This window comes from Myxocyprinus asiaticus, chromosome 1 (genome assembly GCF_019703515.2).
Source record: "Myxocyprinus asiaticus isolate MX2 ecotype Aquarium Trade chromosome 1, UBuf_Myxa_2, whole genome shotgun sequence".
NCBI classification, from domain to species: domain Eukaryota; kingdom Metazoa; phylum Chordata; class Actinopteri; order Cypriniformes; family Catostomidae; genus Myxocyprinus; species Myxocyprinus asiaticus.
Window position 1 is genome coordinate 30,508,755 of NC_059344.1, and position 14,634 is coordinate 30,523,388.

Below are 14,634 nucleotides of genomic sequence, written 5' to 3' on the forward strand. Positions count from 1 at the left end.
GGCTTCTTTTCTATTATAAACAGTCACAAGTATTATATCGACAGTTGGCCGATACGGAGAGATCAGGTACAGGTCTGCGCAGGGCTTTTTTTTCTCCATCCCGCTCCCGCAAGTTTCCATCCTGCACCTCAACACTCCCGCTGAATTTTACTCCATGTTCACCTGCTCTCTGCCCGCAGTGATTTTCTCCCCGACCACTTCCATTTCCACATAGGGCAAAAGCCATACAAATAGACAACAACTGTACATAAATAACATTTTATTTTTCTATTATTACTATTATCAGATGACGTGACACAATGCCCATATTATTTGCCTGAGGTTGGTTTCTTAACACTTAAATTGACCATTTTCCAGTCCCAGTTTCACATCTTTTTGAGTGTGTCCACGCTTTGCTCTGCCATTCTTGTTAAGCGCCATTGACTTATAGCCTGCTCTAAATATTGGATAATTTGATACACTTGTTGTGTGCACATTTTTACGTTGGATTTTCTGTGTATTATCAAAAATGTATTGTAAAATAAATGAATAATATATATATATATATATATATATATATATATATATATATATATATATATCATTTATATATATATATAAATAATATTGGCCCCGGAACACAACTCATGGGACATACCGCCTGCTACCGCATTCATTTCGGAAATGTAATCCCGTGCTGCATGAAATCTGATCGGGTCCAGCGGTACTTCCGCAGAAATGCAGACCTTTAAGTTCAGGTACTGAAATCGGGTCGGTAGAGAAAAAAAAAAAAAAGATTAGTGCATCTTTTTAAAGAATAATATAAATGTCTATCCAGGTTTTGTATGTTATGCAGGCATTTTACTGAAATAGCTTCCAGTAGCTACATCTTCCCAAATATTCACAGCATTTGAAATGGGGTTAAAAGACCATCAATGTATAACTTTTGAAACAAAACTGTGCACTCTGGTTTTATTTATATTCTGCTTTTATTTTTGTAAGTGTAAAAGCAAATTTCAAATTTCATTTTGACTAAACCATGACAAAAATCCTGGAAGAAATAAACAATGAATACAGCTGTGATAGCATGAAAAAAAATAGCAACAATATTTCAAAAACATGACAACAATAAAAAATAAACAATATGCCAATTAAAACATATACTTCTGCAATGTCCACCCACAAAGCCAGTGCTAGTCCTCTATTCTCAGTTACAGAAGTAATGTAGTCTTTTCTGTCTCCCAACAGGTCAGCTAATTGGCAAACTTGTTGCGAATGATCTCACCGCCCTCTACTTCCACCTGCTCGTATAGCCATTTCCGGTCACACCTGCATTCCACACCGCACTTCCGAGAGCCACACTCGGGACATGGGTAGAAGCAGCCCATACAGTCGACATCAAGACAGTCGCAAAGATCCCTCCCACATGATATCAGCAGGCCTTTGCTGTCATACACCTTACTCTTGACAGCCAGGCTCTGTCTGTAGGGACAGGAAACGTAGTAAATTAATGGGTTAAGTAAGTAAATTGAGAGGCTTTTTAAAATGATAAACATTGCTGTTTTTACTTATCTCGATGTGCCTATAGTTTGTTACATCTATGGCTCTATGATGAAGTAAAGCAAAAAGTTTAGCACTTGTTGCGCAAGGCACCAAAGTCCAATAAAGATGAAAGAGAAACAAGCGAGTAAAATATTGCAATATATTGAATATACAATTTTGAATCACAATGTAAAGAATAACAATTTTACCAACCCACAACACAGATATCGATATAATATAGTATCGCCAGGTCCCTGCTGATTCCCACCCCTATTATAACTAGTGCCCGACCGATATATTGGCCGGCCAATATTATCGGCCGATATTAGCCTCACCGATATATCGGTATCGGCGTATATAGAAAACAATGCTTTAGAATTGGTGTCATAGCCTAGTTTGTCCAACAGAGTGCGCTCCGACTCCATTGTTTACAGAGCTGACTCTGAGCTGACAGTGGCTCTGTGGACAGGGTGGAGTTAAGCGGTGTCTCAGTAAGTTAACTATTTTGTGAAATACATACTGGAAACTTAATAAACAATGACCCCATCATTTTCCCTTTTCAATATAACTAATATAATGTTAACCTTGTCCCTGACAACCATGTCACTCATGTCTGTTTGCTGTTAGCCAGCTATAGTTTGTCAGTGCAGCAAGTAATGTAGCAGATTGAAAGGTAAGAGAGCATCTTTTTGCAGCTCAGCAAACAACAGTGCGGTGGTGGATTGTGTCTGATGAGTGTTGATTTCATGCTATGTTGTTACGTAGATGGTGAGACACAGTGCTGGAAAGTAAAATAAACAATGTCAGTCTTTTACTCTCTGTGACAACGAGCTTATAGCTAACTAGCTAATCACGTAGATACTTTCAGTAACTACGTTTCCATCGAAGGATTTTTTGCGGAAAAATTTTTAGCGCATCAACATTAAGCTGATGGAAATGCAAATTATCGCTAAAATTTCTCAAGTGTTGACATAATATTTTTCCATTTAACTCTAGCGCAAAGGTTTGGAAACACTGACGAGAAAATTGGCATTAAAGCAAAAATGTAGTCACATGACAGAATTTACCTCAATCGTTAGCCTGTGTTAATCATGACGACAAGGTATACATCCATAAAAGCCAATTTATTGTACGTGATTATAGATTGATCTGAATGGCATAAAGATCCGATCACTGCAAACATGACACTTCCAGGAGTGCCAACACAAATATCTCGTACCAAGACATGCACATTGACAAGTGCACGGAGAACAAATGAATGGCCACTGTTTGTGATTAATTTAATCGCGGTAGACATCCGTTTATTTATTAAAGTTGCTTTTCCACACCATTCAAAATAATAGACGGCAGTCACGGAATTAGCCCACAATACAAAAAACATATAATTTCTGTGCACAAAGATGTTTTAAATTAAAAATAAATACACAATACTAGGAGAAAAGCATCAGTGTGCTTTATTGAAACACAAACATATAGTCCAATTATATTAAATTATTGTTTATACTTTTGAAAAAATGCCGGCAAAATTCCATGATTTAATTACCAAACAAAAAACGCATTAAAAAAAACCCCTCTTTACCTCAGATCGCATTTGCTGAGCTTCTTCAGAAAATGTAAATTGCATTATGATGCTAAAATTAATTTTAAATGACAATCAAGTTCAGTTGGTTGTTAAAAATTGTGGGACAAATATACGGGACATAATGCAGTTGAGATGGCGATGCTTTAGATTAGATGATTGTTCAAAATAGCCTGTTGAATATCAGGAATGTATCATATGTAAACCCTGATATTACACCGCATCAGTTTTTCTTTAGCAGCTGTGCACACAACATATACACATCGATGGATGGTCCTTATACTAAGACCGAAAGTTTCCCCCACTACTTGGTGCAGGTTGCCAGCTTGAACAGGGCCATGACGATTCATTTTCGGGTCGGAACCGGTGTCAACCTGCGATAGGCGCAACATCAGGACCAATATTACAGTCCTATCAGAAGGGCAACAGCTCCCTTTTGATTGCAATTCCTCATCTTCTGATTGCATTTATTTGTGAATTAAAATGACAGTTAGCTGGTTAATTTCAAAGAATCGTCTCAATACTCTCCCCATTTTACCAAAACTTCAGAGGAAAACAATTAGGGACATCTGGGAGTCGAATTAGCGATAAACACATTTCTGTATGGAAACAGCTTAAGGGCAGATTTCTTTTGCGATAAACCAAAACGTATGCGACAAAGTGTTTTTTTTAAGCATGACGTCATCACGCACACCATTTTTATCAATAAAAGGCCATTTGAATGGAAACAGGCAGAAGACGGCAAATTTCACAAAAAACTTTTTCCGCATTTTCTTTTTGTCGATAACAAAACAGCACGAAAAGTGGATGGAAACTAGGCTAATGTTATCAGCTGAGTGGAAGCTAATGTGTAAACATGTATTCACCAAACTGTTTTGTTCAGGATTCACAGTTTGGTGCCCCTTTCAACCGAACAATTCCAGTTGTGTCATTTATAAAATTTAATATTTAGAAGTCTGCTTTTCCACAGTTGAAAATTTCCCCTGAACTTGTATTGCAGAATATGGTGCAACACCGCTGCTGCTGTTTATCTCTTGACTGGCAGTATTAATATAGTCAGCATCTGACTGATACTAAACAGTACTGATGTTTATTAAGCTATTTATTTTATTTCTATTTATTCTTTATTTTAATGGTCAGCATTTGACTGATACTAAACAGTACTCATGTTTATTTAGCTATTTATTGTATTTCTATTTATTCTTTATTTTAAAGGTCAGCATTTGACTGATACTAAACAGTACTGATGTTTATTTAGCTATTTTTTTTTTTTATTTATTCTTTATTTTAATGGTCAGCAACTGACTGATACTAAACATACAGTACTGATGTTTATTTAGCTATTTATTTTATTTTTATTTATTCTTTATTTTAATGGTCAGCATTTGACTGATACTAAACAGTACTCATGTTTATTTAGCTATTTATTTTATTTTTATTTATTCTTTATTTTAATGGTCAGCAACTGACTGATACTAAACATACAGTACTGATGTTTATTTAGCTATTTATTGTATTTTTATTTATTCTTTATTTTCTCAGTGTTCATTTCTAGAATTTGTTGACAATAATAATAATGTCAAATATTCTTTGATAAAAAATATTTAAGAAATCAGCCTTCTGAGTACCTTTGCATAGTCATATAGGTGAAAAATCGGTGAACAATCCATATAGAAAAGGTCTGTTTTCATTCCAGCTCAAAAATTAACTATATCGGCCACCATATCGGTAATCGGTGAATTTTCCCTCTCTAAAATCGGTATCGGTCTTAAAAATCCCATATTGGTCGGGCTGCAATTCAATTCAATTAATTCAAAACATGAATTGTCTCATGACTTAATGAGTAAATGAGCATGAGTGTAAAAATCTAGATATACAAGTACCTGTCACCTGTTGTGAGCTTTGCCCCGCCACGTTTCTGGTCATTTATGCCTCTGCCCTGTAATAAAGAAAAAAACATTTATGACTGATATTTTAAATATACAAAGTGCTCAGTGCTTACTATAAACTCTGTATCAATATGAACAAGTAATTTTTATTTGTATAGCACTTTTAACAATACACACCTTTTCAAAGCAGCTTTACAGAAAATTATGCTGTAATATCTTAAATTCTCTATTGAGCAGTTATTTAAAACCATGCAGTTCTCCTCCAGCTATACTAAATTAACACATTGCCAATATTAGTTAGCTATGTGTAATGCAAGTATTATATTAATTGAGGAACCTGAGCAGTTTTTGGTAGGCAATGTTTATAACTAAGGATATTGACTGGACTAAGATTAATGATTAAGTGTCTTTATAGTCAATCCCGAATTGACTGCAGGTATGCAAAAAGATGCAATGTACATTTCTGTTTTGCTGGTGAAGGCTTTAGTTGCCATTAATTTATTGTCTATGTATTCCATTTTAAGAGAACAAAGTAATGCAAGCAGTGGTCAGTGAGTGCAACTTTGAATGTGTGAATGGATTTCGGTTGATTGCAGTTGTGGCAAAATGACCCACCCCTCCCTCTTGTCATCGCCGCCCTGCCTCTTAGGGCTGTCCTTTAGCCAGGTTCACAACAGGAGTGAGCTGGAGAGCGGAAAGGTGCAACGTAATGAGCGTCGTTTGGGCAGCAGATGATGAGGCACACCTGATGTGAATATAGCCTCATCACCACTGCCATTAAAACGCAGAGCGCGCCTCTCCTCTGGGAGCCGGCTTCTATCTTCTGTCTATCTCCTAGCTTCTGTCTCCTTTTGCGCACACACTGGTGTCCTTCGCAGTTCCAGGAGTAGAGTGGGGAGAGTACCGACCAAATTAGATGCACACCGGACCCACTCCCTTGGAACCCCTACACAAGTTAGAGGAGTCATTGGGGAGTACCGCTCAACTCGCGGCCAACAGGCCGCCACAGAAGCCGCTGCCTCTCATGGCTCAACCCATGGAGGTGAGTGTTGCGGCCTTTGGACACCCAAAAAATTATTTTCTCTGAGACTAAACACCACCAGAAGTGTGAAATGAGACACAGTGATAAGGACATGCAGAGAAGCTAAAAACAGAATGACCTAAGTGTTAGCAATTGCACATTAAGCAATGAATGCGTTACCTTCAGGCTGGAGTCTCTTATGGGCTGTCTTCTGTCCTTTGCCATCTGTTTGGCTCTATCAGAAAACGAAGTAAACCGACTGGATTCATTTGCATCCTTTGCCACTATTCCTCCTCGATTTTTCCGTAACTCAATCTTGAGGCAAGGAAATAAACATGAGTAACATAATAAGCTAAATTACCTTTTAGAAGCACTTTTATTGATTTATAGTCAGAAGTTAACATACACTTAGGTTGAAGTCATTAAAACTCATTTTTTAACCACTCCACAGATTTCATATTAGCAAACTATAGTTTTGGCAAGTCATTTAGGACATCTACTTTGTGCATGACATGAGTAATTTTTCCAACAATTGTTTACAGACAGATTGTTTCACTTTTAAGTAACTATAATCACAATTCCAGTTGGTCAGAAGTTTACATACACTAAGTTAACTGTGCCTTTAAGCACAATGGAAAATTCAAGAAAAAGATGTCAAGCCTTTAGGCAATTATTCAATTAGCTTCTGATAGGCTAATTGGAGTCAATTGGAGGTGTACCTGTGGATGTATTTTAAGGCCTACCTTCAAACTCAGTGCCTCTTTGCTTGACATCATGGGAAAATAAATAAATAAATCGGCCAAGATCTCAGAAAAAAAAAACATTGTGGACCTCCACAAGTCTAGTTCATCCTTGGGAGCAATTTCCAAATGCCTGACGGTACAACGTTCATCTGTACAAACAATAGTACGCAAGTATAAACACCATGGGACCACGCAGCCATCATACCACTCAGGGAGGGGACGCATTCCGTCTCATAGAGATGAACGTAGTTTGGTGCAAAAAAGTGCAAATCAATCCCAGAACAACAGCAAAGGACCTTGTGAAGATGCTGGAAGAAAAAGGCAGACAAATATCTATATCCATAGTAAAACAAGTCCTACATTGACATAACCTGAAAGGCTGCTCAGCAAGGAAAAAGCTACTGCTCCAAAACTGCCATAAAAAGCCAGACTACAGTTTGCAAATGTACATGGGGACAAAGATCTTACTTTTTGGAGAAATGCCCTCTGGTCTGATGAAACAGAAATTGAACTGTTTAGCTATAATGACCATCATTATATTTGGAGGAAAAAGGGTGAGGCTTGCAAGCCAAAGAACACCATCCCAACCATGAAGCATGGGAGTGGCAGCATCATGTTGTGGGGGTGCTTTGCTACAGGAGGGACTGGTCCACTTCACAAAATAGATGGCATCATGAGGAATAAAAATGATGTGGATATATTGAAGCAACATCTCAAGACATCAGCCAGGAAGTTAAAGCTTGGTCACAAATGGGTCTTCCAAATGGACAATGACCCCAAGCATATCTCCAAATTTGTGGCAAAATGACTTAAGGACAACAAAGTCAAGGTACTGGAGTGGCCATCACAAAGCCCTGACCTCAAGCCGATAGAAAATTTGTGGGCAGAACTGAAAAAGCATTGTGCGAGCAAGGAAGCCTACAAACCTGACTCAGTTACACCAGTTCTGTCTGGAGGAATGGGCCAAAATTCCAGCAACTTGTTGAGAAGCTTGTGGAAGGCTACCCAAAAGGTTTGACCCAAGTTAAACAATTTAAAGGCAACACTACCAAATACTAACAAAGTGTATGTAAACTTCTGACCCACTGGAAATGTGATGAAAGAAATAAAAGCTGAAATAAATAATTATCTCTACTATTATTCTGACATTTCACATTCTTAAAATAAATTAGTGATCCTAACTTACCAAAGACAGGGAATGTTTTCTAATATTAAATGTCAGGAATTCTGAAAAACTGAGTTTAAATGTATTTGGCCAAGGTGTATGTAAACTTCTGACTTCAACTGTATATATGGGTGTTCTGGACAACAAGACCTTCAAGTGCAAGGACACACCTTTGAACTGTCTCCTCCAGAGTTTGTGAAAATAGTAGGCACAGCATCCTCTCTGAGAAACAGTTTTCCGTTATAGTCACGGAAGCAGTCAGGCTGGAAATGCTCAGAGCACAAACAGGAGTTCTGAGTGGGAACGAAGTTCTTTCTCCCGAGGCTTCGTACCCATTGCTCGGCCAGCTGAGGCTTGCTGATTGGAAACCTAAACGAGAGAGACAGCAGAGAAGGCTACAACCCCATTAGACAATAACTACATTTACATGGACAACAGAAAGTGGTTTATTGCAAGAAAGCAGCTTATTGCTAGAAAATGGCGTTCCCGTATACATGAACTCGTATAAGCGGTGTACTCTTTACTCCCGTATACATGCGGCTTGTTCTGTAGTGAGAATTACCCTGGCACCAATTGAACTGAACTGGGCCTCACATAAGACACCAAAGTATGTGGTGATTTTTGATCACCTTTCACTCAAGGTGTATGTGTGTGTGATTATTAATATCAGGCTGCCCCTCCCTCCATCCTCGGAGCACCAGCTAAGGAGTTTCACCTTAACAGTAAAAGAATGATCCAAATAGACCATTCAATAAATTAGAAATATGTAAATTGGAGGGAGTTGGTCATCTGATTAATCTTAAGGATTCATGAGATTCAGCCTAACCCTTTAGAGCTCTTCTGTATCATCAACACAAGGAAAACACAGTTGTAATAAAATGAATTTTATTTACAAAAATATAAACAAGAATAACTAACAAAAACTAGAAAATGTTACTAATATGTTAAAGAATAATATAAATGAATATGTAAATTGCATAGGATGGAAAGATGTAAGTGGTTGAATTGGATGTAGCAATGGCAAGGTATGACTATCTTATGAAAGATAAGTTGCTGTTTCTCTGTTAAATAATAAGGTGAAAAACCTTTTTCCTAATTAAACAAATAATGCAAATATTATTTGCAAGACATTTGATGCACAGGTTATGTAATCTAAAGAACATTAGAAAAATAGTAAACACTAAGGCCAAGGTCTCTGGAAAGAGGTTTACTAGGAATATTTACATTCTCCTTGATCGATCGATGAGTTCAGCGACAGCAATGTCTTCCACTGGGGCTCAGGGCCACGTTACAGTGGGGAAGAAGCTAGATTCCATTTCAACTGCATTGGACACGAAGGAACTGAGAAATGCTGATCTCCTGGAAGCACCGAGAGGGTTCTTGCAATCTGGAACACGCAAATATACAGCCCTTATGTCGGTGCAAGATTCATCATCTGGAACACGCAGATGCACAAAACCTGAAGAGAAGGTTTGCTCGCCAGAGATAAACCTTGTCGCTGTAGTTATCTCCCTGGTATAGGGATTCTGAACTTGCCGTTGCAATGGTCTCTTGTAGTGAGACTTGGTACTTGGGTCTTGGTCGATCTTCTGTCTATCGGATAGACTAATAACGTTGGATGATCTGTTATCCTCTCACGTGAAGGGGAGACTTAGCATGTTGGATGGTTTGTATTCTGTTACATCTACCACTCAGGCCAAAGATTTTGAACGTTGATTATTATTCTGTTATTGCTCCTGAACTCAAACAGCTGGGAACTCAGAACAAAGGTGTGGTCATCTGGAGGATAGTTTTATACTTTCCTGATGATATTTCAGTTTGGTGCTTCTTGTTTCAAGGTTATGATTGGCTGCTGACATCGGAGGGGGCCCACACAGTGTGGCTCACCCTCCCTTGTGTGTGTGTGTGTGTGTCCAAACACACACACACACACACAAATATTAATAGTAATAAACAGCGTCTCACAAGTGCTAAATTTATATAACTGAAATACAGTGCATCCGGAAAGTATTCACAGCGCTTCACTTTTTACACATTTTGTTATGTTACAGTCTTATTCCAAAATGGATTAAATTCATTATTTTCCTCAAAATTCTACAAACAATACCCCATAATGACAACGTGAAAGAAGTTTGTTTGAAATCTTTGCAAATTTATAAAACAAATAAATAAATACAAAATAAATAAAAAAAATCACATGTACATAAGTATTCACAGCCTTTGCCATGACACTCAAAATTGAGCTCAGGTGCATCCTGTTTCCACTGATCATCCTTGAGATGTTTCTACAACTTGACTGGAGTCCACCTGTGGTAAATTCAGTTGATTGGACATGATTTGGAAAGGCACACACCTGTCTATATAAGGTCCCACAGTTAACAGTGCATGTCAGAGCACAAACCAAGCCATGAAGTCCAAGGAATTGTCTGTAGACCTCCGAGACAGGATTGTATCGAGGCAGATCTGGGGAAGGGTACAGAAAAATTTCTGCAGCATTGAAGGTCCCAATGAGCTTACCAAGTTGAAATATTCTTCTAATAATCTGTTTGTGTTCAGCAGAAGAAAGAGTCATGCACATCTGAGATGGCATGAAGGTGATAAAATGATGAGAGAATTTTTATTTTAGGGTGAACCATTCCTTTAAGAGGCCCAAGGCACAGCTCTCGAGGGTGGCCGTGCGAGTGACATGCAGCACAGAGGGAACAACCTCGACCCTGATAAACCAACTATGGCAATGCGCTCCATTTTGAGCACTTGATATTTCACAATAGCAAAGTAGACATCAGACTTATTTTACATATTTTGCAATACTGTTAATAGGCATCAGTTGTGGATTTTCCAAACATCCAAACTTTTTGTGCACACAAATGGATTCAAATTTTGATTTTGGTGTTCTATTTCTATTTTAGCTGGCCCTGAATTGGTGCCCTTCAAAGTCCTGGTGCCCCTGGGCACTCGCCCAATTGCCCATATGGTTAATTCACCCATGCCCTTCTCTGTGTGGAACATTTGCATATTTTAAAGTACATAGTTAGAACAATGTCTTCATCTATGCATTGTTCCTTTTCCAAACCTCTTCAAAAATACTCTTGGCATTTTTCTGTAGATATAGAGACCAAACATGATATTGAAAGATCAAATAATACACATGCATTAATTTATACCACCATAGTTTGTGTGAACTATTGTGCTAAATGAACAACTGCAATTTACATAAACAGTTCTATGAACAAACATGGAGTGTATGTGTTGCAGTTGGTGTCCATGTTAGGAGTAAAAGTTTGTGTGTTAAGCTTTTGCCACATGGTAAGTTAATGCTGCTTCAAGAGGTCTTGAAGAATTTTTATGGTCCTTCTCACCTCTGGTCTTAGGGCAAACCTTAGGATGGGGGGGTTGAGAGGTTGCTAAGAAACCACTCATGGACCAATGAGAAGTCTCCTATAATGTGTTGGAAGGTCCGGGGCCTTACTTTCTGAAGTATCTGGTAGTTGTCCGAGCAGCTTATCTGATGGCTGTGATTGGCATTTGTTCGTGTAGGTCCTGCCATAATCCAATCAAAATGGAGCCACTCTTCTTTGCCTTGACAGTTAGGGAGGGGCTCTGCCATAAAATGGCTCCTGGAATGTCATCTGGTCCGATTATTCACCACATTTCTCAACAGCAACGTAATTTCCCAGCAACTCTTGTGTAAATAACAAACACGGCATCCAAGGAACTTCACTATTTTATTCTCCGTTGCTTTGCCTTATTTCCAGTGTTGTTGTTGTGTTTGTTTCCTTAAATTTGCATCGAGACCTGCAGCGAAATTGCACTGCAATAGTGGGGTTTCCCTCTTATATAAAACTCTGGTATTCCCCCAATGTATGCGCACATACACATGAACGTGAGGGACAGTCGATATTTAACATTGGTGTGTATAAATGTGCAGTTTATTGTGTATGTGATTTTCCCACTGTACTCCCAGAAATGTTGAATTCTTTCTGCTGTGTTGACTTTTTGTTGGGCTCCATCTTAATGCACTTGTTATCGGTCTGTTCACGCATATGCGCACTCCTCAAAAAATGGTTAGAACCCTGCTTATACGTTTACATGAACACATTAAGCCGCATTCTCTGGGAGAATAAACCGCTTTCTCTTAATCCTATAAAGGCATAGTTCACTCACCCTCATGCCATCCCAGGTGTTTATGACTTTCTTTTTTCAGCAGAACACAAAGATTTTTAGAAAAATATCTCCACTCTCTATTGTCCATTCAATGCAAGTGAATGATTAGACCTTTGTAGCTCCAAAAATCAAATAAAGAAAATATAGAAGTAATCCATAAGACTCCATTCGTTAAATCCATATCTTCAGAAGCGATTTATTAGGTGTGGGTGAGACCTTTTTTTACTCTAAATCTCCACTTTCACTTTTACATCTGAAAGTCACATGTGGTGAATGTTTAGTTTCACTTTCACATCTGAAAGGGAGAGGTAAAGTGGAGATTTAGAGTAAAAAGGACTTAAATATTGATCTGTTTCTCTCCCACACCTATTGTATCGTTTCTGATGACATGGATTTAACCACTGGAGTCTTATGGATTACTTCTATGTTTCCTTTATGTGATTTTTGGAGCTACAAAGGTCTGGTCACCATTCACTTGCATTGAATGGACCAAAGAGAGTGGAGATATTTTTCTAAAAATCTTTGTTTGTGTTCTGCTGAAGAAAGTAAGTCATACACATCTGGGATGGCATGAGGGTGAGTAAATTATGAGAGAATTTTCATTTTTGGGTGAACCCTCCCTTAAAACGGCATAAAGAAACTGGTGTTCTAGGTTACATGACGTTTCAGAACGCCACTTTCTCCAAAAACCCTGGAATAAACAGTTTCTTAAGTGCATGTAAACATGGTCACTGCAACATCCTGCAGCTTAGGGAAAATAGGTCTATTTTTGTTTGAGCATTGTCTGGTTACAGCAATGGTTTGAAGTCAGCCACTTCGCAAATCGCCTAGTTTCAAAAGAATAGAATGGGTTCAATTCAAGTTAAGCTCAATCAACAGCATTTGTGGCATAATGTTGATTGCCACAAAACAATTTCAACTTATCCCTCCTCTTACAAAATAGAAAGAAGCAAATATTACAGCGAAGCACTTACAATGGAAACGAATGGGGCCAATTTTGGAGGGTTTGATTTTAGAAGTGTGAAGCATAATTTTAAAAAGCATGTTCATTTAGTTTAAACTCGTGTATTAGGCTAGTTGTGCTGTAACGTTTTTCCATTTTTACGGTTGGTTTAGGATGTACGTCATGGCAATGAAGTTGTAAAATTGCATATTACTTTACACAGAAAAGGTTAGTTAGCTATTTTATCTAAAATTTACTAAAATCGTGTAAACAAGCATATTGTTTATGTCTTGTGGCTATACTTATGAAATAGATTATTTTAATGTTTACAGACTGGCCCCCCATTCACTTCCATTGTAAGTGCCTCACTGTAACTCAGAGTTTTGCTTTTTTCGAAAGAAAAGGAGGGACAAGCCGAAATGAATTTTTGTGGTTATGCCACAAATGCTGTCGACTGAGCTTAACTTATATTGAACCCGCCTTTAAAAATAATTTCTCTCCTCGCCATAGCAGACTCAGACCAAGCAAATCAGTTAGATTAATAATACTGTGGTAACAAATGAAACAATTATACAATATTAATATCTGGACATGATATGGTTTTTTGGACTCCACATCTGAGGCTATGACTAACTGTTTAATATTAAGAAAGAAAGAGCACGGACAAACACGACACCACAACAGTGAGGAGTTAAAGTCTTGTCAAAATACTAAAGTAGCATTTATAATGAATTACGTGATGTTAATCGGAAAACCACTGTCTGCCAGTATAGGAGCATACATATACAAGTTGAGCCCATGTAAATATTGCAGTAGCGCAACACCATGCTCACGTGTTTTTCTGGGACAATAACTGCAATAACGTTCATTCTTACCTGTAGAATCGGATCTCCGACCCTTTGACAAAGCGGTTGGAGCAATCGACTGCAGAACAGGAAATGGGCATGATTCAATAATTATGATAAAACGCGAACCAAAGAAGTCTGTTATTGTTCAGCGGGAAACAAAGTCATATTTCACAGAGGTTACCGCGAGAGCGACAAAAATGCGAGCCTTGTTATCCGCGCATGCGTCGTTGTTGCTAAAATTCATATTGCCACTCTAGCGGCTACTAGTGGGGACACCACACCAATGCCCTTCTACCCCTGAGCCTACAAAATTAGCAAAGCAATAACACGGCAGCCCCATAGAAATTATATGGGCGATACACTGGCGAGCAGACAAGAGTCCTTTTTTAAAATGTATGTTTATGGAGGAGATGTTTGAGTGTGCTGAATAAACAGCTTTTGCGAGGAAACAGCTCATCGCTTAATGAATGTACCGCCTTTTCGCCAATCTTCAACATGTTTTACACCAAAAACGTCCCTTTTGAATGAATTATGTGTGGAGTTTACTACGATAAAATCACTGTTTCATAAGAGAAGGCACGGAAAATTTTGCGACGGGCATGTATCAGTTTACGGCTCTTCCCATTCTTTTGTATGGTATCCGCAAACGGTGACTTAGTGTCGTAACACGCTGGTAGATCGTTACGCGCTCTCTGCTATGGTTAAAAACGCGGAGGCTGTAACAGAGTATAAATTATCTCTGATCACACAGCATTGAGCTA

The 14,634-nt window shown here is 38.3% G+C and overlaps 1 protein-coding gene across 1 annotated transcript; it reads right to left on the reverse strand.

The window, feature by feature from the left end:
- Positions 1–960: 960 nt before the first annotated feature.
- LOC127443930 (ARL14 effector protein-like) lies at positions 961–14,105 on the reverse strand. Its single transcript, XM_051703009.1, has 5 exons — positions 13,901–14,105; positions 8,089–8,287; positions 6,191–6,325; positions 4,984–5,039; positions 961–1,461 (listed from the first exon to the last, which is right to left on the reverse strand). The coding sequence occupies exons 1-5, from the start codon at positions 13,969–13,971 to the stop codon at positions 1,233–1,235; spliced, it is 690 nt and encodes a 229-aa protein (XP_051558969.1). The 5' UTR covers positions 13,972–14,105; the 3' UTR covers positions 961–1,232.
- Positions 14,106–14,634: the final 529 nt, after the last annotated feature.

Bases quoted from the DNA above. Each gene is read 5' to 3' on its own strand.
- LOC127443930 (XM_051703009.1), bottom strand. From the start codon at position 13,971: ATGCCCATTTCCTGTTCTGCAGTCGATTGCTCCAACCGCTTTGTCAAA. The intron at 8,288-13,900 runs GTAAGAATGAAC...TCTCTCGTTTAG, and splicing joins TCGGAGATCCGATTCTACAG to GTTTCCAATCAGCAAGCCTC. The intron at 1,462-4,983 runs GTACTTGTATAT...CTGTCCCTACAG, and splicing joins AAGCTCACAACAGGTGACAG to ACAGAGCCTGGCTGTCAAGA.